Source organism: Colobus angolensis, unplaced genomic scaffold, assembly GCF_000951035.1.
Source record: "Colobus angolensis palliatus isolate OR3802 unplaced genomic scaffold, Cang.pa_1.0 Scaffold314, whole genome shotgun sequence".
Taxonomy (NCBI): domain Eukaryota; kingdom Metazoa; phylum Chordata; class Mammalia; order Primates; family Cercopithecidae; genus Colobus; species Colobus angolensis.
In genome coordinates this window covers 1486475-1511105 of record NW_012116422.1, presented here as the reverse complement: position 1 = coordinate 1511105, position 24631 = coordinate 1486475, and the positions used below count along the sequence as shown (strand labels likewise).

General features: G+C 41.0%; 1 protein-coding gene and 1 long non-coding RNA gene across 3 annotated transcripts in view; one reads left to right on the top strand and one right to left on the bottom strand.

Moving 5' to 3' along the window:
• Nucleotides 1-11027: 11027 nt before the first annotated feature.
• The window catches only part of RAD50 (RAD50 homolog (S. cerevisiae)), an 89886-nt gene continuing 76282 nt past the window's right edge, over nt 11028-24631 (bottom strand). For both annotated transcript variants that reach the window (XM_011951064.1, XM_011951065.1), the window contains exons 22-25: nt 16904-16989; nt 15878-16020; nt 13017-13150; nt 11028-11678 (exon numbers count right to left, since the gene is read on the bottom strand). In XM_011951064.1, coding sequence (XP_011806454.1) covers nt 11492-11678; nt 13017-13150; nt 15878-16020; nt 16904-16989 — 550 coding nt within the window. In that variant the 3' untranslated portion in view covers nt 11028-11491. The remainder of the gene's footprint in view (nt 11679-13016; nt 13151-15877; nt 16021-16903; nt 16990-24631) is intronic.
• Nucleotides 12063-24003, top strand: LOC105518187. The gene is made up of 3 exons (XR_001002788.1): nt 12063-12107; nt 15836-15943; nt 23472-24003. It is a non-coding gene; the product is annotated as an uncharacterized LOC105518187 (long non-coding RNA).

The following is a 24631-nucleotide window of genomic DNA, read 5'->3' as shown; positions in this document are numbered from 1 at the left end:
GCACTGTGTTCTTGTTTCTTTGATGCGATAGCTTCTAAGTTTCCTTTTTCATACATAATCTTTATTTTCTGCAAGTTTTCTTTAAAAGATTGTTTTGAACTGGGCACAGTGGCTCACGCCTGTAATTCTAGCACTTTGGGAGGCCGATCGCTTGAGCCCAGGAGTTTGACACCAGCCTGGGCAACATAGGGAGGCTTCATTTCTGCAAAACACAAAAAAAACTTAGCCAGGCATGTGGTGCATACCTGTGGTCCCAGCTACTTGGGAGGTTGTGGTGGGAGCATCACTTGAGCTCAGGAGTCGAAGCTGCAGTGAGTTGTGATCATACCACTTCACTCTAGCCTGTGTGACAGCCAGACTCTGTCTCAAAAAAAAATTTTTTTCCATGTTATTGGCTTTCCTTGCATGTTAGGGGATCCTGGATTGCCTGTACATGTTAAAACAGATAGGGAGCTCTGAGGGTAAATGTGTGGGAGGGGGCTGTTTCCTGTAGGGCGGGTGGCTGTTTTCACTTGGGGAACCTCCTGTGCCAGTTTCTTTGTCATTTTTCGGCAGGCAGGTCAGCTCGCGCAGAAAAGATTCTCCCTGTCTCCACCATTCTGGCAGCAAGGGTGGAGAGAGGGCTGGGGTGGGGGCCTTGGCATCTGTTGACTGTTCCTGATTTCAGCATATTTCGACTGCCCTCCACTGTGTCTGGTGTTTTCAGTCCAGATATCCTGTCCGGAGAAAACCCTGCTGCAGGAGGGTCACCCAACTTTGAGGAACAAAAATGAGTATCTAACTGTTTCTTAAACTGAGTTTCAACAACTTTCCTTGTTTTCACCCCTTGCCCTTCTGATGTCTTTGGTCTTTTCTCAGTTCCTGAGCATTCTGGGGACTCTGTAAATCAGCATGGGTCTCAGCTGGCCTGCGATGCAGTTTCCTTGGGTCAGCCAAGTAGTCTGCCCGCCGTCCATCCACTTTCCACCTTTCCAACGCTGGTGCTGCCATTCCTTTCTCCCATTTTGGGGCTTTTAAAACTTTAGAAAATTCAGTTACTGTCATTTCAGTTGGTTATAAAGTGGGAGTTTGTGTTTATTCCATTGTTTTTACTTGGAATTTATATTTTTAATGTGAAGAATTTATAAACAAGACAAGCAATAAGAGGCAACCACTAATCTTGCACCCCTTCTCCCTGGTGCTATTAACGCCTCTGTATCTTTGCTATGCACATTTATATTTTGTTAGAAAAATGAGATAATATACTATATGGTTTTTACTCTTTTTTCACTTAAATTAGATGAAGAGCATTCTCCAATGTCAGTATTCGGCATTTAAAAAAAAGATTACACAAAAATGTTATTGTGTAAAGTACAGATATGCAAAGAAATAAAAAGCCCCATAGTCCCAGCATCCAGAGAAAACAATCGTTGTAATATTTTGGTATCTGTCATGCTAGTATGTGGGTATGTACAGGGCAAGTACCTTATTCCTAAAATAAAAGGAAAATAACTTTTTTTTTTTTTTAAAGACAGAGTCTTGCTCTGTCACCTACGTTAGAGTGCAGTGGCACCATCTTGGCTCACTGTAACCTCTGCCTCTCAGGCACAAGCAATCCTCCCACCTCAGCCTCCTGAGTAGCTGAGACTACAGGTGAGCCACTACACCTGGCTAATTTTTGTATTTGTTGTAGAGACCAGGTTTCACTGTGTTGCCCAGGCTGGTCTCAAACTCTTGGGCTCAAGCAGTCTGCCTGCCTTGGCCTCCTGAAGTGCTGAGATTACAGGTGTGAGTCACTGTGCCTGGCTGACATATTTTACTTATTTATTAGTATTTTTTTGAGACGGGGTCTCACTCTGATACCCAGGCTGAAGAGCAATGGTGCAAACACGGCTCACTGCAGTCTCGACCCCCTGGGTTCAAGTGATCCTCCCACCTCAGCTTCCTGCATAGCTAGGACTACAGGGCACCATCACACCCCCACACTGATTTTTAATTTTTTTTGTAGAGATAGGGTTAAACCTTTAGATACCAAGGTTTTACTAATACCAGGTCAAAGGGGTGCAAGATAAATGTTTGCCTTTTATTGCTTGTCTCTTTGATAAATTCTCTACTTTAAAAATATAAATTCCAAGTAAAAACAATGGAATGAACATGAACTCCCACTTCATAACCACTCAAACCATAGTAGCGCCAATCTTATCCTGTTGCCCAGGTTGGTCTTGAACTCCTGTGCTCAAGTGATCCTCTTATCTTGGCCTCCCAGTGTGCTGGAATTACAGGCATCAGCCACTGCACCGGCCTATTACTTAATCTAATACATTTCTGTGCCAAGCACCTGGGAGACAAATGATTACAAATAATTCCCATAACAATGATAAGTTCATACATTCATTAAGGAAATGTTTATTGAGTGCTCACTATGTAGGTGCTAAACAAAACAGCACAGTCCCTGTCCTCGAAGAGATACATTCTAGTGGGTGGAGATAATGAACAAATACATGATATATAGTATGTTAGACAGTGAAAAGTACAGTGGAGAGGGAAAAAAAGAGGGCAGGTAGAATGGAGTGAGTGCACTATTATATATGGGATGGTGACGTAAGGCATCACTGAGAAGGTGTTATTTGAGCAGAGGCCTGAAGGATGAGAGGAAGTGGCCATGCAGATATTTGGGGGAAGAAATTTCCAAGCTTAAGATACAAGCTAGTGCAAAGGCCCTTTTCTTATTTTGTTTGTGCTGCTGTAACAGAATACCCAAGACTGAGTAATTTATAAATAATAAAAATTTATTGCTTACAGTTCTGGAGGCTGGGAAATCCAAGATCAAGGCTCCAGCAGAATTAATGTTATATTTACAGAAAAGATACAAAAATAGTACAGAGAGTTGCCATATCCCCTCCCCTTACCCAGCTTCTCCCAATGGTAACACATTACATAATCATAGTGCAATGATCAAAAACAGAAAAATGAGCATGGATTTATTAAGTAAACTATGGATCCTATTCTAGTCTCACCAGTGTTTCCATTCACATCCTTTTTCAGTTTCAAGATCAACCCAGGATCTCACAGTGCATTGAGTTAATTCTCTTTGGTCTCCTGCAGTCTGAATGGTTTCTCAGTCTTGTCTTTTCATAACCCTTACATTTTCCAGGAATACTGATGAGTTATGCTGTCAAAAGCTCCTCAGTTTGGTCCCCCTGGTGTTTTCTCCTAATTGCACTGAGGTTCTACATTTTCACAGAGATGAAGTTGGGGCCTTCTCACCACATCAGGTCACAGGGTTCATGAGGTCCATGCCTTCTTATTGGTGATGTTGACCCTGACCACTTGGTTAAGATGGTTTCTGTCAGGTTCTTCCATGATAAAGTTACTATCTTTCCCTTTTTACTTAATATATTGGGAAAGATAGTTTGAGATTATAAACATTTTTTCTCAGATTTGTGCCTACTAATAATAGCTTCATCAGTGACTCGTCTCTGAAATGATTTTTATTGTGGTATTTGCCTAGTGATGATTTTTCCTTTTCCCTCTTTCCTTCTACATTTATTACTTGTAATTCTGCTATAAAGAAGTGCCGTCCTTTCCCTCATTAATTCTTTTTAAAGTAAGTGCTTGTGTATAGCCATGTAAGTTCATGAATATTTATTTTACTCTGGTTATACTCCAATGCTGTCTTTATTTTGTTTCTCAAATTGTTCTACCTCTGATCATTGGGAGTTACTTCAGGTTGGGTTCTGTGTTCTTTGAACAAACTCTACCTTTTTTTTTTTTTTTTAATATTTTCTTAATTTCTGGCACCACAAAAAATTCTAGGGTCATTTTGTATTTTCCTTGCTTCAGCCCTGAAATCAGCCACTTCTCCAAGGAGCCAGAGTTCTTTTTATTGAAGAGGGTGTTTTAAAATCAAGATCTTGGAACTAGGTGTCCTCATTATTACTGGGGTGTCATCACATTGGGCCCTCTTTAAATAACTTTGTTACTTTCACTATAAGCTTTTCTTTATTTTCTTAGTGGTTACCCTGGGGATTACAAATGAACACCTTAATTTAGATGAATGTCAACTTAATTTCCATTTCAAAAGTTCCTATATAGTTCTGTTGCCTCTCTCTTTTGTAGCATTATTGTCATACAAATTATATTTTTATACATTATAAGCCCATCAACAGTGTTAAAATTCTTAATGCAGTTGCCTTTAAATCATATAGGAAAAGAGTTGCAACCGAAAATACTTTTTTTTTTTTGAGATGGAGTTTTGCTCTTGTCACCCAGGCTGGAGTGCAGTGGTGTGATCTCAGCTCACTGCAACCTCTGCCCCCCGGGTTCAAGAGATTCTCCTGCCTCAGCCTCCTGAGTAGCTGTAATTACAGGCGCCCACCATAACACCTGGTTAAGTTTTTGTATTTTTAGTAGAGACAGGGTTTCACCATGTTGAGCAGGCTGGTCTCAAACTCCTGACCTCAGGTGATTCGCCCACCTTGGCCTCTCAAAGGGTTGGGATTACAGGCATGAGCCACTGCTCCCAGCCCCCAAAATACATTTATGCTTTTATATTACCTATATATTTACCTTTACCAGTACTCTTTGAGTATTCATGTGCATTTGAGTCTAGTTTCATTTCATCCTAAAGGATTCATTCTCCTTTCATATTTCTTGTAGGGCAAGTCTGGTGAAGACAGGTTATCACAATGTTTATCTGGGAGTGTCTTCATTTCTTGTTTTTGAAGGACAGTTTTTCTGGATATAGAATTCTTGGTTGAGGCTGGGCACAGTAACCCACACCTTAATCCCAGCACTTTTGGAGGCCAAGATGGGAGGATTGCTTAAGACTAGAAGTTTAAGACCAGCCTGGGCAAGATAGGAAGATCCCCGTCTCTTAAAACATTTTTTTTATTTTTTTTGTTTTGTGGCACATGCTGGTAGTCTTATTTGAGAGGCTGAGGAGAATTGCTTGAGCCCAGGAGTTCGAAGTTACAGTGAGCTATGATTGCACCACTGCAAAAATAATTCTTGGTTGATAGTCTTTTTTCATTCAGCACTTTAAATATGCCATTTCACTGCTTTCAGGCCTGCACTGTTTCTTATGAGAAGTCAGTTCTTAGCTTTATTTGCTTCTTTCTTTTGAGATCTCTTTTTCAATAATTTGATCATGATGCATCTAAATGTGAATCCCTTTTAGTTTACCCTACTTAGAGTTTGTTCAATTTCTTGGATACAAAGATTAATGTTTTCATAAAATTTGGGATGTTTTGGGCTACTATTTCTTCAAATAGTCTTTCTGCTCCTTTCTCTTTCTCTTCTGGGATTCTCATTATGATTGGCATACTTGGTATTTTGGTACACTTGATAGTGTCTCAAAGAAGCTCTCTTCATTTTTCTTCATTCTTTCTTTCTATTCCTCAGACTGTATAATCTCAGTTGACCTGTCTTTGAACTCACTCGATTCTTTCTTATGCCAGTTCAAATTTGCTGTTGACCCCCATCTAGTGAATTTTTATTTCCATTATTGTATTTCTCAATTCCAGAATTTCTATTTTTTTGTCTCCTTACTGATAGTCCTGATAATTTGGTGAAACATTATTCTCATAATTTCCTTTAATTCTTTAGACTTTGTTTCTGTTAGTTCCTTGAACATATTTACAATAGCTGATACCTAGTCTTTGCCTAGTAAGTCTAACATCTGGGCTTCCTCATAGATTGTTTTTATTGACTGCTTTTTAAATTGCTGTGTATGGCATGGGTCGTATGTTCCTGTTCTTTGTGTGTCTTGTTTTAAATATTACATCAATTATTGAAGTCAGATTACCTCCTCTCCAGGGTTTGCACCTGTTACTATTCCTTATTGTTGCTGCTTTTGGTTGGTTCTGTGTCTTTCCTGGACTAATTCTGTAAATTCTGTATTCTTTGTTATGTTTGGTTCCTGAAGTCTCTCCTCAGCCTAGTGGGTAAGCTAATGATTGGACAGATTTTCTTTTTAATGCCTTGAACCAATAAATTTTCTAGCTTTTGTCAAGTGCGTGCATGTATATTTGTCCAGTCATGTCATTGATGTATCTATCAGCAGGCAGTTTACAACTGCCTTTACCTTCATTTCTGGCATAAATTGAGTTTCAAGGTCGGCCAGAGATGAGAGCTTAGGACTATCTCAGGACATGCATACAACCCTGCACATGCACATGGACTTCTAGATTCCCAGGAATATGCTTGAGCTTGTCAAAGCTCCCATGGACATCTTCCCAGATTTTTCCTTTTAAGTTTCTTGGTCAGCCTTTTGTTAGCCCCACCTGAAAACGCTGCCTCAGGCAGCCACAAGGTTACCCAGTTGCCACTGATTATCCTGCAGGAAGGGCTGTTTTCAGAGTGAGCTCTGAGTTAAATAAAGACAGGTCCTGAAAATGGAGCTTTTCAGTGAGTTGCCAGACAAGTCAAATAGAGGCAGTTCTCCTCTAGTAGTGGAGATCTGGGGGACCTCCAAATTCATTCTGACTCCTCCAGTGGTTACTAGGTTGCTGGTTTTCACAGACACTAAGAGGGCTGTTGGTTTTCAAGGCTACCATGGAATAAGGAAGAGGGGCATGGGATTAGGGCAACTTAAAATGCCACTTTCTGCTCTGAGATTCAGCTGTTTTCCTTTAATAAACACACCTCAGTTTGTTGCTCACCATTAAGTTACTTTCCAAAGTTCTGAAAAAGTTGATTTTGACATTTTTGCCAGTCTTGTTGCTTTCATGAAGGAGCAGATTTTGGGTGGCTTTTACTCCATCCTTATTGAAGTAGAAATCCTTTAGATATTAAAATTATAAATTTATACAGATCCTTTGGATTCAATCAACACCACAGGGTTCTTTTTATGGCCTCCCTTCCTGATATGCAAACACCTTTTTCCAACAGTGAGAAACTAAATTTGTATTATCTACAACACAGGTATGTATTTGTTTGACTTTAGTATATACATAAAAATTTCAGAATTGCTAACCCACACCCCTGTGAGAAACACATTTTCTTGAGTTACTTTTTAAAAAGATCGCTGGCTGCTGTGTTGAGAACCATGGGGAACAGGCCCTAAATCAGTGGGAGCAGTTAGGTGGTTACTCAGATTATTCAGGTTAGAGATGGCAGTGGCTTGGACCAGAGCAATGATGTGCAAACTCTTGTGAATTTGAACGTGAGGGATGTAGGTTGTGTGCTGCTTATGAGAATCTAATGCCTGATGATCTGAGATGGAACAGTTTCATCCTAAAACCATCCCCCTCACCCCACCCATCCATGGAAAAATTGTCTGCAACGAAATCAGTCCCTGGTGCCAAAATGGTTGGGGACTGTTGGCTTAAATGGTGAGGCATGGTCAGATTCCGGATATGTTTTGAAAATTGAACCCATAGTATTAAACTGATGAATTAGGAGATGTAAGATAAAGAATCAAGGATAATGCCAATTTTTGCCTCAGCAATTGGAATAATGGAGTTGCCATTAACTGAAAGCCTGTGGAAGAGATTCAAGTTCTGGGAGAAAGATTGGTTTTGCTCATTTTAAGTTTTAGACATTTATTATTCAAGTGCAGATAGATGCCCCGTTATCCACAGGCAGCTGAATGTATCAGTCAAGCATTTAGGAGAGATGTGGACTGGAGACACACATTTATGAGTTATCAGGGTATAGACGGTGGTTGTAGGAGTGGTCAGTGCCCTGCATATATCCTATGATCCTAGGAACCGCCAATGTGTTCCTGCCAACTTTCAGCTGCTGCTATCTGGTTTTTCTTGTCTTTTTAGACAGGGTCTCACTCTGCCACCCAGGCTGGAGTGCAGTGGCACAAATCACAGCTCACTGCAGTCTTGAACCCTCCGACTCCAGGGATCCTCCTATCTCAGCCGAGAAGCTGAGACTATAGGTGTGTACCACCATGCCTTGCTAATTTTTAAAAAAGTCTGTGTAAAGATGGGGTGTCACCATGTTGCTCAGACTTTTTTTTTTTTTTCTTTTTAAACTGTGGAAAGCAGTTCTGCTAGTACACATGGTAAGCCAGTAACTAACACGTGCTAGAATAGCCCTCACTCAGTAACCCTGGGAAGTTGTTAAATACTCCAGGTCTCTTGCCCCTTAGGTGGGATAATTCTGAGGTATGTATTCTGCCAAACTCCCCAAAGTCTCCCTGTGGCACCAAACTCTAATTGCCCACTACCGTAGCTGGCTTAACAGTAAACTTTTCATTGGCTGCTTTCTCTTTCATACACAGTTTCCCCAATTTCCTACCGATTACTTTCACGTGAAGCATTGTTTTACGTTTTGCTTCCGGGAGAACCCAAACTAAGATGGTTTAAAGCTATGACATTGGACGGGATCACCAAATAAGTGAGCATAGAGAAGAAAAGAGGTGCAGACTCCGTGTGAGTATGAAACCCTGTGACACTGAGGGGCCAGGGAAATGAAGAGGAAACAGCGAAGGAAATGGGATGTGCAGGTGTTGCAAGGAGGTTGCAGGGAGGAAGGCAGAGCTGGATTCCAGTAGGGCTGGGGATTGTCAGGACAGTTTGAGGACAGTGCAGTGGAGGGTGACATAATGATGGGCCGTGGAATTTATGTTGAATAAGGAGAGAAGTACAGGCATGAGGGAAATGACCTGTGAAAAAGCCATGGAATCAACGGATTGAAATCTCAGTGGGGTCAAAGAATTGTGGGGGTTGAGGACCACAGGAGAATTGTATACACCATGGGGTTACTGGAGAGTGAGATACTTAAAACTGAGATTTTGGAGGGGTGCAGTTATTGTTATTAAAAGGACTGGGCTCTAGAATAAGACTATAGAACTGAGTGTCTTCTCACTGGAGGAAAGAAAAAGGGGCTGAGGGAGGCTGAGGTGGGCAGATCACTTGAGGCCAGACGTTCAAGACCAGCTTGGCCAACATGACGAAACCCCGTCTCTACTAAAAATACAAAAATTAGCCTGGTATGGTGGTGCATGCTTGTAATCCTAGCTACTCAGGAGGCTGAGGCAGGAAGATTGCTTGTATCAGGGAGGCAGAGGTTGCAGTGAGCTGAGATGGTGCCATTACACTCCAGCCTGGGTGACAGAGAAAGACTCCATCTCAAAAAATAAAAATAAAAAAGGTTGAGAGGCCAGGGAGTTGTATTAGACCATCACTTGGATATTGAAATCAGCAATGATTATTAGTAATGGGGTGACACTGAACCCAGAACTAAACTCTTCAACAAATAAGAGGGAGTAACCAGGCTGGGAATAAAAGATAACTGCAACAAGAGTGAAATGAAGACAGGTTTTTCTTGAACACTCACACAGTATTTAGTAGGTGGCAAGCAGTTCTAAGCAGTTTGTAAATGTCATTCAATCTTCATAACAACCCTACAAAACATGTACCATTTTACCCACTTTTACATATAAGGAAACAAACAAAACAGGACAAATAACTTGCTCAAGGTCCCCAGCTAGTGAGTGGTGTGCTAGGATTGCAGCCCAGGCAGTCTGGCTCATTCTAACCTCCATCCATACTGTGATGGCTATTCATTCCAATGTGGGGAAGGGGGGATATATGGAGAATGATCTAGAAGCAGCAGTGAGAAGCCAGAAAGGCACCTATCTGAACGAAGGCAGCCACTCCCAAAAGTGCTGCCAAGGATGCCACATACTCAGGGGGAAACCAGATTTAAAATTGGGAAGTCTGTTTTAACTTGCAAATGATAATTTTGTTTCACTGCCTATATTGGTCTTGTATTGCCTTTGTTATTCCTTGCTATAATAACTAGCACTTTCAGAAACATGTTGATAGAAGGTAACTGGCTTTAATATTTACTGAGAAATGTTTTATTTTGCAATTAAGATGACTGTTTAATTTTGATTTAGCAACAGATAACATTAAGAAAATATTCTTTGCAAAACTGAGTTAGCTAAAGCTAGATGTTGAATTTTATCAAATATAGCTGCTAGAATTTTTCAGAATTTCTTCCCCTTCGGTTTTATTATAGTGATGATTTATCAACATTTTTATTATAGTGATGACTTATCAACAGATTTTTCATTTTCTGAAATCTTGCATTCTTGGGATAAAAATATCTTGGTTACTGTGGATGTCTACTATATGACTAGAATTGATGTGCTCTTAATCTTACTCGTGATTACATTTAGGAACCACCCCCCTCCGCCCCCGCCCTGCCCCCAGGACACTCTGTCTTAAGGTCCTTAGCTTTAATCACATCTGCAAAGTTTCCTTTGCCATATAAAGTAACAGTCACGGGTTCTAGAAATCAGGACCTGGCTATCTTTGGGGGCCACTATTTAACCTACCACAGACGCTTTAGGACTTTAGGGCTTAATTCTCTTCTGGACCCAGCTGAGAAAAGCTGTCTAGGCAACATGCTCGTTATATCTACAGATGGCATAAAACCATGCCACGTGACTGAATGAAGACCTGGCTGACTGACTCTGAATAACAGAACTCCACAAAGCGTAATTCAAAAGCGTGTGACGTGCTTGCATTCTGTGTGGAATGGAAGGATTCAAGATGTCAGCTGGCAATTCCAGGAAAAACTGTGATTAGACTTTTCTTAGAAATGGCATCTGAAGAGCATATGGCGAGGCCTGCTCTTCTAGGTCTGGTTGGACCCTACAGGGAGCAGGCCTTGACTTTGGGAGTGAGCCTCGTTTGCCTTCCACATGGCAATGCCCCCTTGGAGAGGAATCAGGATTGATGGTGAAGCCAGGATACTACACAGGCTAGATGCAGAGGAGTGTTACAGGCTTCTTCACGACGGGCAGATCAGGCCTCAAGTGGTCAGAGCTTTCCAAAGGTGAGTGTGCACAGTGGAGAATTTCCTCTCTGTAGAGAGAGCCCTGAGTCTGGATGACCATCTGGCAGGGATATGTAGGGGAAGAAGGTGGTGGGTACTGATTTAGATGATTACTTAAGGTTCACTGTCAAACTTTGAGACCCCACTCAACTACTTCAGATTTTAGTTGGGGAAACCAAGTCCCAGAGAGAGAGGTCACTTGGATTTATAAAGTTAAAAGCAGAGTCAAACATACATCTCACCACTTCTGGTCATCCTCAGATATTAATAAATACTCAGTTTTTCAAACAACATGCAAGGAAATAAATTCAGAGGTAACATTTAACTATGATTAAAAAAAAAAATACCAAAACCATAAATTTTCAAGGCAGTAATTATCTCAACAAATGCATGCTTTGAGAAAGAAGCATGCATTTGCATTGGGGAGGAAGGCACAGAGTCGAGTCTCGGCTGTGCTGCTGAACCCTGAAGGCCTGTCAGAGGCTGCCTGAAATGGGATGAAGAGCAGGGAATCAGAAACAGGCAATCTGTCCAATTTTCAGTGAAACAAGTTTCATAATTTTAGAACCTCCCGACATCTGAAATCCTAGACACAATGTTCCTTTGAAAGAATATATTTTCTTACTAAGTTGGTATCAGAAATAAGCAGTTTCTTCTTATACACTTTCTGAGGACCTACATTTCTATGGCATTTAAATCTGGGGTATTTTTAATGAACATTAAATCCCAGGGAACTAACACTGCATTTCACAATCTCTGAGCACTGATCGATGTTCTTTTTAATCCTGTAGAATTTCTCCACATATTCAGAACGTCCTAAAAGCTCCACAAAATCTTCATCATGAGTGATTACCAGAAGCTGGAAGTTACGCTGCTGCGAGCGACTTTTTATTATCCTGAAACAATATATTTAGAACATATTATTAGTAAAGAGCATAATCCCTTCTTCGATTTGAAAAGTCACTGCAAACCTTGCCAGACACATGAACTTGTGCTGTGTGTGTCAGGGCCCCAGCTACCCTGCAGGAAGTGGAGGGGCGGCCCCGGACCTTCAGGCTAGCCAGGCAGGAGTCTCATCTCCTCTCCAGACAGTAGGGACACATGGCCTGACTCCTCACTTAGGTCTGGTTTAGGGACTCATAGGAATACAAGAACTAGTTTCTTCCAAAAGTTCTCACTAAAGCAGGTATAATTATTTTATTGAGTTTTCCTTAATATCCAAACTGTTCAACTATAGAAGGCTTATTCCTTTGCCTGGGATTTTCCTGACCTGTTACTACTTTTCTCTGGAAGAAAAATTTTAAAGTAATAAAGACAAACTGCAGGTAAGGGGAATAACACTGCTTTCTTAAGAGCTGGGTCTACTTAGAATTCTGCCACCACCAGTCACTAGATGCATCATTACTATGACACACAGGGATGTGAGTGGGTGTTCTGGGAACATTTTGCTGAGGTAACCAGCAATGTGACTGAAACCTGAAAGACTTTTTCTTTTAGCTAGCCACTTATCCCCTTCCTGGAGCTGGATGTACTTGAGGTTTCAAAAGCACCCGCCCTTACTTGCGATGGCTGCAGAAAGGTGGCCCTGTGTTGCTCAGCTCTCCTTCTGGCCCTCTCTGCCAGTAAGGGTCTGTCTGGGGCCAGGAGTGCCTGAAACACCTCCTCTGACCTCAGGGAAAGTGCCTTTTTCTCTGCCAGCATAGTCCTTATGCAAGAGCTGCTTGACAACCTTGGCGTCTGTACCCACCACAGGTGAATGTGGTAAAAGGTATGTGCAATTTTACCCTCACTGGATTTTACCTAATCTCGAATAAGCTTTTTGAGTAAGAGCTCTGTCATTCTTCACAGTTGTCTGACATATGTGGAAAGCTGGGGAGACACTCCTAAACCCACTCTCACTACCTACAGATGTCTTAGCAGGGCATGCTAATTGCTGTGCATGACATGTGGGTTCCTCTGGTAGGTTTACAGGAAAACCAGACCAGGAACCCCTCACAGTGACCCTCTCCCTGTGAACACAGTTGGGGAGCGGCAGGATGTGTCTGGGGCTGCTATTCACCATCTAGTTCCTTTAGGAGGGATCTGAAGAATTACTATCAAAAGGTAAAGCCCAGGGCCTGGCACCAACTGGCTTCCCCAAGAAGTGGGGAACACAGCTAGAGAACGTTTTCACCACAGAACTCTCTTGATCTTGAAAAACTATCACAACCTGTCCCCAAATGTGAGATACTTACTCAACCAGAGCATGTGCAAGAGATTCAATGTTTTCTCGGTCAAGATTTGTTGTTGGCTCATCCAAGGCAATGATGCCACAGTTGAGGCAGAACGTTTCAGCCAGGGCCAGGCGAATGATAAGTGAGGCTAATACCTGGAAAAAAGCCCCTATGTGAGAAGCCCAGCACAGACCTTCTCATCTCATGGCAGGCAAGCAGTCCTGACATGATCTTCTCAGACTTCCCTAAAAGTGGGAAACGTCACAAGTTCACTGTTAGGTAAAGCACTGCCCTCTGGGAGAGCCCAGCACTGGGACCAGATTCTTATGTCCTCCAGAAGGAGAACCTGCATGATCTCAGCCCATCATTCACCACAAAACAAAATGCTCAGAGCAATGCTGATGCCCTCACACAAAAAATTACATCGGCTACAACCAACTTGAGACCAAAGGCTAGAAACAGAGACAATGCCATTTATCTGTAATTTTAATAAACCTGTAAGATTAGCAACCTTAAAAATTCTTGACCTGGCTATTTTCCTGATAATGGGATCTGTTAGAAAACTTTGACACATTTTCTAGAGCCTCTCACTTTTTCTCAGCTACCTTTAAATTTCCATATTCTTGTGTATAATTCTCAGAGTGAGAGAATAAAAAAGAAAATCCTAGGTCAAAGTATCAGGAGTATAGAAGTGTGGTTTCAGTTCAGCTTACCTGTAGAAAATCCAAGTAACTGGAACTGTTAGGCATTTTCACGGTTACTAGAAACCTAATACTAAAACCCTCAGACCCAACTGAAGCCATCTGAAGATACAAGACACACAGAATTGACAGAGTAGGGCTATTCTGGGAAGTATAAACTACTCTGTTGTGAGCTGTAAGTCCCCTTTCCCCCTCAATTTGTGGGTGGGTATGCACGAATCAGTAAGTTGGTAATTTTAGAATAGTTTACGTCTTTTCTTTGATGCCTAGGCAAGCCAGAAGACAGAGCCACAGCTTGGCCCTGTGAGGGACAGGCATTTCCTGTCTTTGAATCCAAACTGCTGTCAACTCTACCACCACCCACTCACATGCAGAGTCCCTGGCTGGCTTTGAGAGCCTCAGCAAAAGCCAGTGTTAGGTAGGATGGAGGCCCACCTCCATTATTTGTTCTCTCCCCTCACACCAAGGGGGCAATTATTGCTAATTAATTTTTATAACTCAGAATAGCTACAGAAAATCTTTTTCCTCAAGATATTTTTGAAAGTATTTTTAATCCAAAGAGACCATGTTTCACACTCTGTATTTTCTCATTTATAATTACCACTAAAAATCACCAAAGTAGGCAGGGATACTGATTACAGATCACAAGTTGGTCATTTTTGTAGACTGATTTAGATAGTAATCTGCAGATGCTTTAAATTGGTATCAGCTGTCTAGGCTGACAACATAATACATATATGCATGGCATGTTCTTTTTTTTTTTTTTGAGATGGAGTTTTGCTCTTGTTGCCCAGGCTAGAGTGCAACGACACGATCTCGGCTCACTGCAACCTCCACCTCCCGGGTTCAAGCGATTCTCCTGCCTCAGCCTCCCGAGTAGCTGGGATTACAGGCACATGCTACCACGCCCAGCTAATTTTTGTATTTTTATTTTTTTTATTTTTTTATTTTTTTTGAGACGGAGTCTCACTCTGTTGCCCAGGCTGGAGTGCAGTGGCCGGATCTCAGCTCACTGCAAGCTCCGCCTCCCGGGTTTACGCCATTCTCCTGCCTCAGCCTCCCGAGTAGCTGGGACTACAGGCGCCTGCCGGCTAGTTTTTTGTATTTTTAGTAGAGACGGGGTTTCACCGTGTTAGCCAGGATGGTCTCAATCTCCTGACCTCGTGATCCGCCCATTTCGGCCTCCCAAAGTGCTGGGATTACAGGCTTGAGCCACCGCGCCCGGCCTGTATTTTTAATAGAGATGGAGTTTCACCATGTTAGGCTGGTCTCGAACTCCTGACCTCAGATGATCTGCCCTCCTCGGCCTTCCAAAGTGCTGGGATTACAGGCGTGAGCCACCATGCCCAGCAGCATGGCATGTTCTTTAAGCAAAAATTGCAAACTATGAAAATGGGTTAGATAATGTGAGCATCCATTTCTATGATTTCAGAATTTTATTTAAAAAAATCAAGGGCCTAGAGGTGTTCTCAAGTGTAATCTTCTGCCTTAATCCAAAAGCAGAAAGCTCAAGAATCTGTGACATCTTTGTTACAAACCTGTGCACACTGAAGGACCCAGCCTTGTTCCCCAAGGATGCCATATTCCTGACTCTTCAAACTTCATTCCTCTTCCTGATTTCCAATGCAGGCTGTCCTCACAGAGCCTCACCTGATGCCAGCCGGCCTGACCCAGCAGCTAAGTCTTTGAGTATGTAGTGGTGGGGACTTAGTCCTGTGAGGAGCCTCCCTCCTATGTTCATTCTGGCTTAAGCTAGAATCTGGTTTGCAATACTGTGATGTCACTGATTCTGAAACATCTGATGGTTATAATTGCATTTTTTCATTCCTGCTGGCACATAATATAGTGGTACATCTTATAACTGATGAGACAGTGACCTTATTCTGATAAGGAGTGCCATGAAAACTCTAACAGGTCTTCAGCTTCTTGTTCTACATTCAGCCTATGCTGCAAGAATGCTTCAGGCCCTTCTTTTAAAAGTCTACTTTACATAATGTTGCAGGAAATGATGGTTAGCTTCAGGAGAGTGTAGTAATAGTAGCTGAGCCTGATTCATATTATGTGGCAACAAAGAGCTTCCCACCATTCAGGTGTAGCCTTGGTGCTTTCACTGCACTGATGTTTGTTTCTCTCTTTCAGTTACTTGGGTGAGTTGGCTCCCCAGACTTTTGAGATACCTGCCTTTTGTCCAGCACTGCATCGTCCTCGCATATCCAAGGCTGTGTCTCCCTTCAGCATCACCACTCGGTAGTTATAATTCCGCCTTTTATCAGAAGCTGATACATTTTCATCGGCATCAGACCGTATTTCTATGTATTCAATATCTGACACAGAAAAAAGAATATTTTAGAGGAACCTATGCTCTGTAGCCTTTTGTCATTTACAAACGTATCAAGTAAGCCTAGGAACAACACACGAGGCTGACATTACCAGGGGAAAAATATGGCTGGTGTGGAACCTCTTTCTATGGCTGGTGTGGAACCTCTTTCTCTGGCTGGGAGGATTCAGGAGCCTGGTGGTTTGGCCAGAAGCAACCCAGATGCTTTAGTTCCTCAGCCTCAACTCTGTCTTTCTTAGTTTCCGTTAAGAGCATCCTCCGGGCTAGGCATGGTGGCTCATGCCTGTAAACCCAACACTTTGGGATGCCAAGGCGGGTGGATCACCTGAGGGCAGGAGTTTGAGACCAGCCTGGCCAACATGGTGAAACCCCATCTCTACTAAAAACACAAAAATTAGCCAGGCGTGGCAGTGCACACCTGTAATTCCAGCTACTACTCGGGAGGCTGAGGTGGGAGAATCACCTGAAGCTGGGAGGTGGAGGTTGCAGTGAGCCAAGATTGCGCCACTGCACTCCAGCCTGGGTGACAAAGAGCGAGACTCCATCTGAAAAAAAAAAGTTTCCTCCAGATGGTTTTTTCTTATCGCATTTTGGTTTATCCCTATCTACACTATGACAGAAACTATTATGTCATCAGCTAAATATAATGCCTACTGCAGTCAAATATGTAAGTCCTGTTAGGCTCTAGAACAGAAAACTTTACATTTTCTTGCTACAAGATATTGCCAAGATAAGAATTCTTAGAAAATCTCAAAGACATGCTTAGAAAGGGGTCCAGGGAGGTAATGCTGGCATGATGAGAGGTCATAAGGGGAAGAGCTGTGGAAAGGGCTTTGGAAAGAGCATTTGTGATACACCATAGTACTCACCTTGTCCACGATAGGTACTTCGCCACAGGTCACGAATAATTTTATTGATTTCTTCCATTTTCATACTGTGAAATTTCATTATTGCTCTGGAAAAAGAAGCCATTGGTACTTTATATATATATATATATAAAAGATATATAATTATGTGTAATGGTAATACAAAAATACATAAAATATATAATGTATATAAAATATAAGTAACTTCCTCAATATTTTCAATGGTAAAAGTGGAATATAGTAAGAGCTAGAAAAAATAAACAGCAGCAAAACTTTGCTACTTGGCTAATACTGAAAATTGGCAGGCTGATTTCTAGTGCTCCAGGGCTACCCTTCTCCATACTCACTCTCTAGGATACAACAAATACTCCTTTAAGTAAATACTTAAATACTGTGAAAACTTCAGGACACATAATTTTGTAGACTTTTTTCTTAGGCCGTGGTAACTTATTGGAGGGACTGCTTCCACTGGTACTCACGGGTCACAGGAAGGCCTGCTGAATGAACGAGAGGGAGTTAAAGGGGAGGAGGTTTATGGCTGGCCAAGGGGCCGGCAGTCTATGGGGAAAATATGAGAACAGTCTATGGGGAAAATATGAGAATCGCTGGAAGTGCCGCCTTGTCCCTCTTCTATCACTATTAAGGCTTACCAAAAGTCAGCTTCTTACGTTGCTTTTATTCCTCAGATCTTAGATTTTTACCAACGGGAAGCTCTGGCTCAGTGAGAATGATTTAGAAGCTTAAGCTGAACTGACATCAAAATTTTATTTTACCTTCCTATTCATAGATTCAGAAATCCTAATTCTAAATATTAACTTCCATCTTTATATTCCAAATCCTAACTCTAAGCACTAACTTCCACTTAGTCCAGACATGTCCCTGTCCCCAACTCTCTTTTAAGGTAGTAGTTTCTAAACACTAAAAAGAAAGAACAGAAATGTTTGTAAAAACAAAAGTAGCCTGTCAAAACCTAACATTGTTCCCACCACAGTCACCTTTCATCAAAAAGCCCTTAGGTTCTCTGGAAGCAGGTTTATGAACTAATAAATGTTGCACCAGTGGTAAAAAGGCAAACATTACTGCGATCACCATACAAAGGATGTGAGGCGACTTACTTCCACTTGCAGGCCTCTTATCTGATGCATACAAAAAAAGAAACTGAACATAATGCTACTGCCTCTGTAGAATCATTTCATGATCTTCTGGTTCACCAGCAAGAGAGAAAGAAATGACTCAACATAAATACATTTTAAATATCAGATGAAGGACTGTGAAGTAGTAGAAGACTGGAAAAAACCATATTCTGCTTGTTGATGAGAATGCAACAAGTCTCCATTTTCTACCTTATACATTTATCTCAGCCTAACATTTTATGCTCCTTTCAAAAGGATACAAAACATCTAAGTATTTCCTAAAAACAAAACAAAACAAAACTGATGGAATGTTAGACCAATCATGTAAAGACTGCCTTTCCATAGCTTATATATTATGATCCTGATTTTTCAAATGACATTTAACAAAAGTTATCTTTACATTCAAGTTAAAAATCTTCAAAAACTAACATAAGCATTCTAATGTGGAGAACAAGCTCCAGACAGGGCAGGGGTGGCCAAGGCGCACACATGCAGTCTGCCTTGGCTCCCTTATACAACACAGGTGGTGCATTCTGTCCCATGGCCAGGTCTGCTGAGACACAGCACTATGGGGAAAAAGCTCTAGTTCAGGGAGAGGTCTCAACCCACCAAAGAGTGTGTCGGATGGAGCTGATGACTACCACTGTGGGATGGACCATTAACTCATCTTCATATCCTCTCTGTCTACTGTGGAACTGACAGCTGGACTGTGTAAGAGGTGTGGATGATGAAGGGTGCTACAGTAATCTACATAAGGGAATAACAATGATAATAATGATTATTATTGATGACCATTTACCATATGCGAGACAAAACTATGCTAAATAATCAATGTCATTTAATCCTTACGACAATACTGGGAATTAGATACTGTTATCTCCATTTACTGTTAACAAAACTAAGATTCAATGAAATCAGTAACTTGTTCAAGATCAGAGAAAAGTGGCTAGGATATTAATAGTCCTTGAATATGATAGTTAAAATTGAAGAGGCAGTCAAAATTCCATCTTTTAAAGCCACCACTCAGTTTTATGAGGAAATGTTATCAAATCTTCAAGATACACCTAGTTCCCAAGTATATAAAGTGTGACACAGCAAGGAGAAACATAAGGGGAAAAAAGTACAAGGCTATTTTGCTTATGAATATAAATATTCTAAATAAAACCAAATTTAGTAGTAAGGGTAATAAAAAGAATACATCATGACCAAGTAGTGTTTACAACAAGAAAGAAACAGTAAAATTGGGGAAAATAATTCAATTATTGTAGTAACAGATGTCAAAAATAACATTTGATACACTATAACACTGAATTTTGATAAAATATCCTAAGTGAAAAATCGAAGAACGTTTTCTTTTTTTTTTTTGAGACGGAGTCTCGCTCTGTCGCCCAGGCTGGAGTGCAGTGGCCGGATCTCAGCTCACTACAAGCTCCGCCTCCCGGGTTTACACCATTCTCCTGCCTCAGCCTCCCGAGTAGCTGGGACTACAGGCGCCCGCCACCTCGCCCGGCTAGTTTTTGTATTTTTTAGTAGAGACGGGGTTTCACCGTGTTCATCAGGATGGTCTCGATCTCCTGACCTCGTGATCCGCCCGTCTCGGCCTCCCAAAGTGCTGGGATTACAGGCTTGAGCCACCGCACCCGGCCGAAGAACGTTTTCTTAACTGGACAAAATGACTCCCTCAGATATCCACAGAAAGCATCAAATTTAATTTAACATATATAGAAGTGCTCCTCCTAAAACTAAGAAGAAGAGAACGATGCCTCCTATTACGGCTGCTCTAAAATAATGTCCTGGAAATCCCTAACACTTTAGGGATTTCACAATTCAAATTCCTAACTAAAAAGAAATGAAAAATGAAAAAAAGAAAGAAAAGCCTGTTATTGTTTTTGCAGGTGACAGAACTGTATGCTTAGGAAATCCAAGAAAATCAACTGAAAACTGATTCAGACTAATGAGGTAGCCAGAGATAAATATATAAAAATGAAGTTTTATTATCTAGAGCAAACACCAATAGGAAAGGCAATAGAAAAAAAAGGATCCTATTCACAGTGGTGATAAAACCATAAAATGCCTAGGAATAAGTCTAACAAAAGGGTATAGGAGCTAGAGGAAAAAGCTGTAAAACTTTACCATAGGAGAAAAGAACATGATTGAGTAGGAGATGCATACTAAGGAGTCAAGAATGGTGGATTTGATATTACAAAGATGTCCGTTCTCCTCAAATAATCCATAAATTAAATGCAATCCAAACAGAAATCCCAACATGATTAAAAAATGCTTAATAGAATCCATAAGCTGACTCTAAAGTTCACATAGAAGAGATAATACAAAAGAAAAAAGAATTTTAAAAGTTGGTGTACAAAGGAAAATCCAGAAACAAACCCAAATGCATACAGAACATTAGTTTATAACTGCAACAGTTCAAATCAACTGGAAAGGTTTCAATAGTGTTACAAAGGATAAAAAAATAACATTACTACCTGTTATCCAACCTCAAAATGAAATCCAAATGAATGAAAGGATTAAAAGCTACAGTATTTGGGCAGCTGAGGTGGGAGGACTGCTTGAGCCTGGAGTTTGAGACCAGCCTAGGCAACATAGTGAGACCCCATCTCTACAAAAAAATTTAAAAATTAGCTGGGTGTGGTGGTGAGTGCCTGTAGTCCCAGCTACTTGGGAGGCTGAGGTGAGAGGATCACCTGAGCCTGGGAAGTTGAAGCTATAGTAAGCTGTGATCATGCCACTGCAGTCCAGCTTCGGTGACAGAGTAAGACCCTGTCTGAAAAAAAACAAAACAAAAGCTAAGGTAAAATAAAACCATCAGAAGAAAACAATTTGATAATTTTAGGACTGGGAAGCCTTTCTAAATAAGGAACAACATAAATCAAAAGACTAAAGATCTGACTACCTAAAAATTAAAAGTTACAAAAGATACCATAAAGAAAGCTGAGGTAGTTGGGCACAGTGGCTCATGCCTGTAATCCCAACACTTTATGAGGCTGAGGCAGGCAGATCACTTGAGGTCAGGAGTTTGAGACCAGCCTGACCAACATGGTGAAACCCTGTCTCTACTAAAAATACAAAAATTAGCCAAGTGTGGTGGTGCATGCTTGTAGTCCCAGCTACTTGCGAGGCTGAGGCAGGAGACGAAGGTTGAAGTAAGCTGAGATTGTGCCACTGCACTCCAGCCTGGGTGACAGAGCTAGACTCTGTTTCAAAAAAAAAAAAAAAGTTGATGGACAAATGATAAACTGGGAATAGGTACCTGCAATGTATGTGAAAATAAATTAACATCTAGAATCTATTAAAATATGACAAATCAAGAAAAAGACAACCTAGTAGAAAAACGGGCAAAGAGATATGAATAGGTAATTTCTGGAAAAGAAATACAAATAGACAACATATGAAAAGACATTTAACTTCACTAGTAAAAACAGGAAAATGTAAATTAAAGTGCAAGTATTTTTTTGTGCAGCCAATAAAAATGTCAGTAACAAAATCCAGACATGGAAACGGGTACTTTCATATATTACCGGTGGAAATTTTATAAGTCTTTTTAGAAGGCAATTTGGCACTAACTAAAAAATACACATAACCTCTGAGCCAGTAACTCCATTTCTAGGGAGCTGTCTTTTTGATATATCTGCTCTAGTGTGCAAAGACACACTCTGCAGCATTATCTGTAGTAGCACATATTCAAAAGGTTTCTAATATGTTCAATAATGGAGTAGATATCATGCATTTTACAGAATATGCAGTCATTAAAAATACAAAGTACTTGAATATATGAATGTAAAAGATTACCACTATGTTAAATGGAAAAAAAAAACTCAGAAAAATACCTACCTTGTGATAATGCTCACAAAGAACAGAAAAGATTTATTTGGGTGTACTACGTGCAAAGCCATTGTGAAGGAAATGAAAATATGTCACCAACATAATAATTCTTAAGGGCTGAATCAAAGTTAGACATTGTCATGGAAATGAACCTAAGTCTACCTTGAAGTGTGTTCTGTGGTTTGCAGTTATGGAGTATGGGGAAGCCCAAATATCTGTAATACAAGGCTGAATGGCTTTAGTTGCATAAGTGGTACAAAATATTATGAAGTACAAAGGTAGGAAAAAATCACATATATTTGGGAAGAACTTCATCAACGTAACATTCCAAGGATGGGAAATAGCACAGGAAAACATAGGACATATTAAGGGAACAAAATTGTTTGGTTAGAATACACTTGGTAGTAAGAATTGAAATGGGAAAGCCCAGGTATGGAAGTCTTTGCTAAAATTAGAAGGGAATAGGGACCACCAGCTTTAGGAAAATTAAGCTGTCAGAAGTATAATGGGTGGAGGTGGGGGTGGGAAGGATGGTAAGAGATAAGAGGTGGGAAAGCTACCACGGTAATAGGTGAGAGTTACTTAGGCTGAAGCCATGGAAAGAAAGCAGCTCTGGGCTGGGTTACTCACACCTGCAATCCCAGCATTTGGAAGGCTAAGGTGGGAGGACTGCTTGAGCCCAGGAAGTCGAGGCTGCAGTGAGCTATGATCACAGCACTGCACTCCAGCCTGGGTGACAGAGTGAGATCCTGTACAAGAACCCTATAGGAGCTACTGAATGACATATAGTGGCCCAATTAACTTAACACACTTTTGTCACTTGGACTTTACAGGCATTTAACATCAAACAACTTACAGAATGACCTTGAAAGTCCATGACCGTGTGCTGAGGCAAAGATTTGAATTTCATGGGCTGCAAACTTTTATGGTCAAGTAGTCATCTGGCTAGTGTATCAGCTCCACCACCTGCCTGGAGTATGCACATCTCTCAGTTAAATGTATATACTAACTCATGCGAAGTAGTATGATTTCTTTGTGAAAACTGGTTCTCAAAAGAAAGTGAGAGGCCGGGTGAGGTGGCTCACACCTGTAATCCCAGTACTTTGGGAGGCCAGGGTGGGTAAATCACTTGAGGTCAGAAGTTAAGAGACCACGCTGGCCAACATGGTAAAACTCCATCTCTACTAAAAATACAAAAATTAGCCAGGTGTGGTGGTGGGCACCTGTAATCCCAGCTATTTGGGAGGCTGAGGCAGGAGGATTGCTTGAACTTGGGAGGTGGAGGTTACAGTGAGTCAAGATTGCATGACTGCACTCCAGCCTGGGTGATAGAGTGAGACTGTCTCAAAGAAAAAAAAAAAAACAAATTTGAGAAGCTCTAAGATCTCAGAAAATAATGATTTATAAATTACTTTAGTCTGATATTTAAATACTCGTTAAGAGTCTGAAAGATTTCATTAAAAATTTCAGTAATAATCGATTGCATTTTATGAGGAAAAATAATGGCTTTAATGGCATTTCTATTTCTGGTAATCCATGAAAGTCTTAACAAGCTTGCCCAGCCTGCCTTATTTTGTTGTTGTTCTGTTTTGTTCTAGGCTTTTAGCAGACTGAAGCCATGGTTTTTAGTTTTGTCTTTAGTGATAAGCAGAAAAGAGGGATGAGGAAGAGGCTTTACTGGCCCAACCAGAAACAGAAGCTAAGAACCCACGACTGGATTCTCTCCCTTGGACACCCCATAGACCAGTATCTCACCTTCCGGGAGAGGACCCTTCCAGTTCTTGCTTCTTTAAACTCATTAACTTAATTTTCTTTAGCTAGACTCCCAAACATCAGCTTTTACAATTCAGCCTATGGTTCAACCACTATGGCAAGATAAACATTTGTTTAGGTGTGAAAAACCAGTGGCTATCTTTGGGTTTTGTAATCTACCCTCTTGAGGTTGTAGGAGCTACTGTGAAACCTTACTGCATCCATGGTCATGATGGAGATGGTGACTATAAGGTGAGCCCTGAATAAAGTCCTCATCTGAAGCTCCCTTTGAATGCAGGGACCCAGGCTCTGAAGAGCCTCACAGAAAGCTGGCCACCTTGGATGCAAAACGGTAAAGGTTACGTGTTTACAACGAGTCTTAAAAGAAGTATGACCTAATATGCAGCCTTCCACATCTGGGGAAAAATGAGAGTAGAACATTTTGGGCATAGGGTAGAACACCGTATCTTGAGTGATATATTCTAAAATCATTTAAATTGGTATATTGTATTAGTATGGGGTAATACATTCCAAATGATGGATAATTTCCCCCTTTTCATCTATGTGTCTCTCTGACCATTGCCAATGCTTATACTTACTGATGTTTTTAGATGATTACTAATAACAGATGGTAATCAGCTTTTCTTGAAAATGCACTGCTGATTTCCTGTGTTACCTTAAATAGACAGCTGAACGCAACAATTACACTGACTGCATGCTTTATTCTAAGATGTGAAAGAATTAGGGAAATTTTGTACCTTACTTTCTTCTGGGTTAGAAGGCAAATTTAGGGCTCACTGTATAAACCTTGAGAAGGCCACTGTTTGTAAGCATAAGCCCACAAAGACTCAATTTTGGGGAAATTTGTATCACTTCTTTTCTTTTTATTTAGAATAATCTATCTGAGTACCAGGTAACAGAACTCAGTAAACAGCCTGGCTTTGTTCCTTAAGCAAGCCTAAATTGCTGGAAAGCACTCCTGTACCTCTCCACCCCTGCCTGGCTC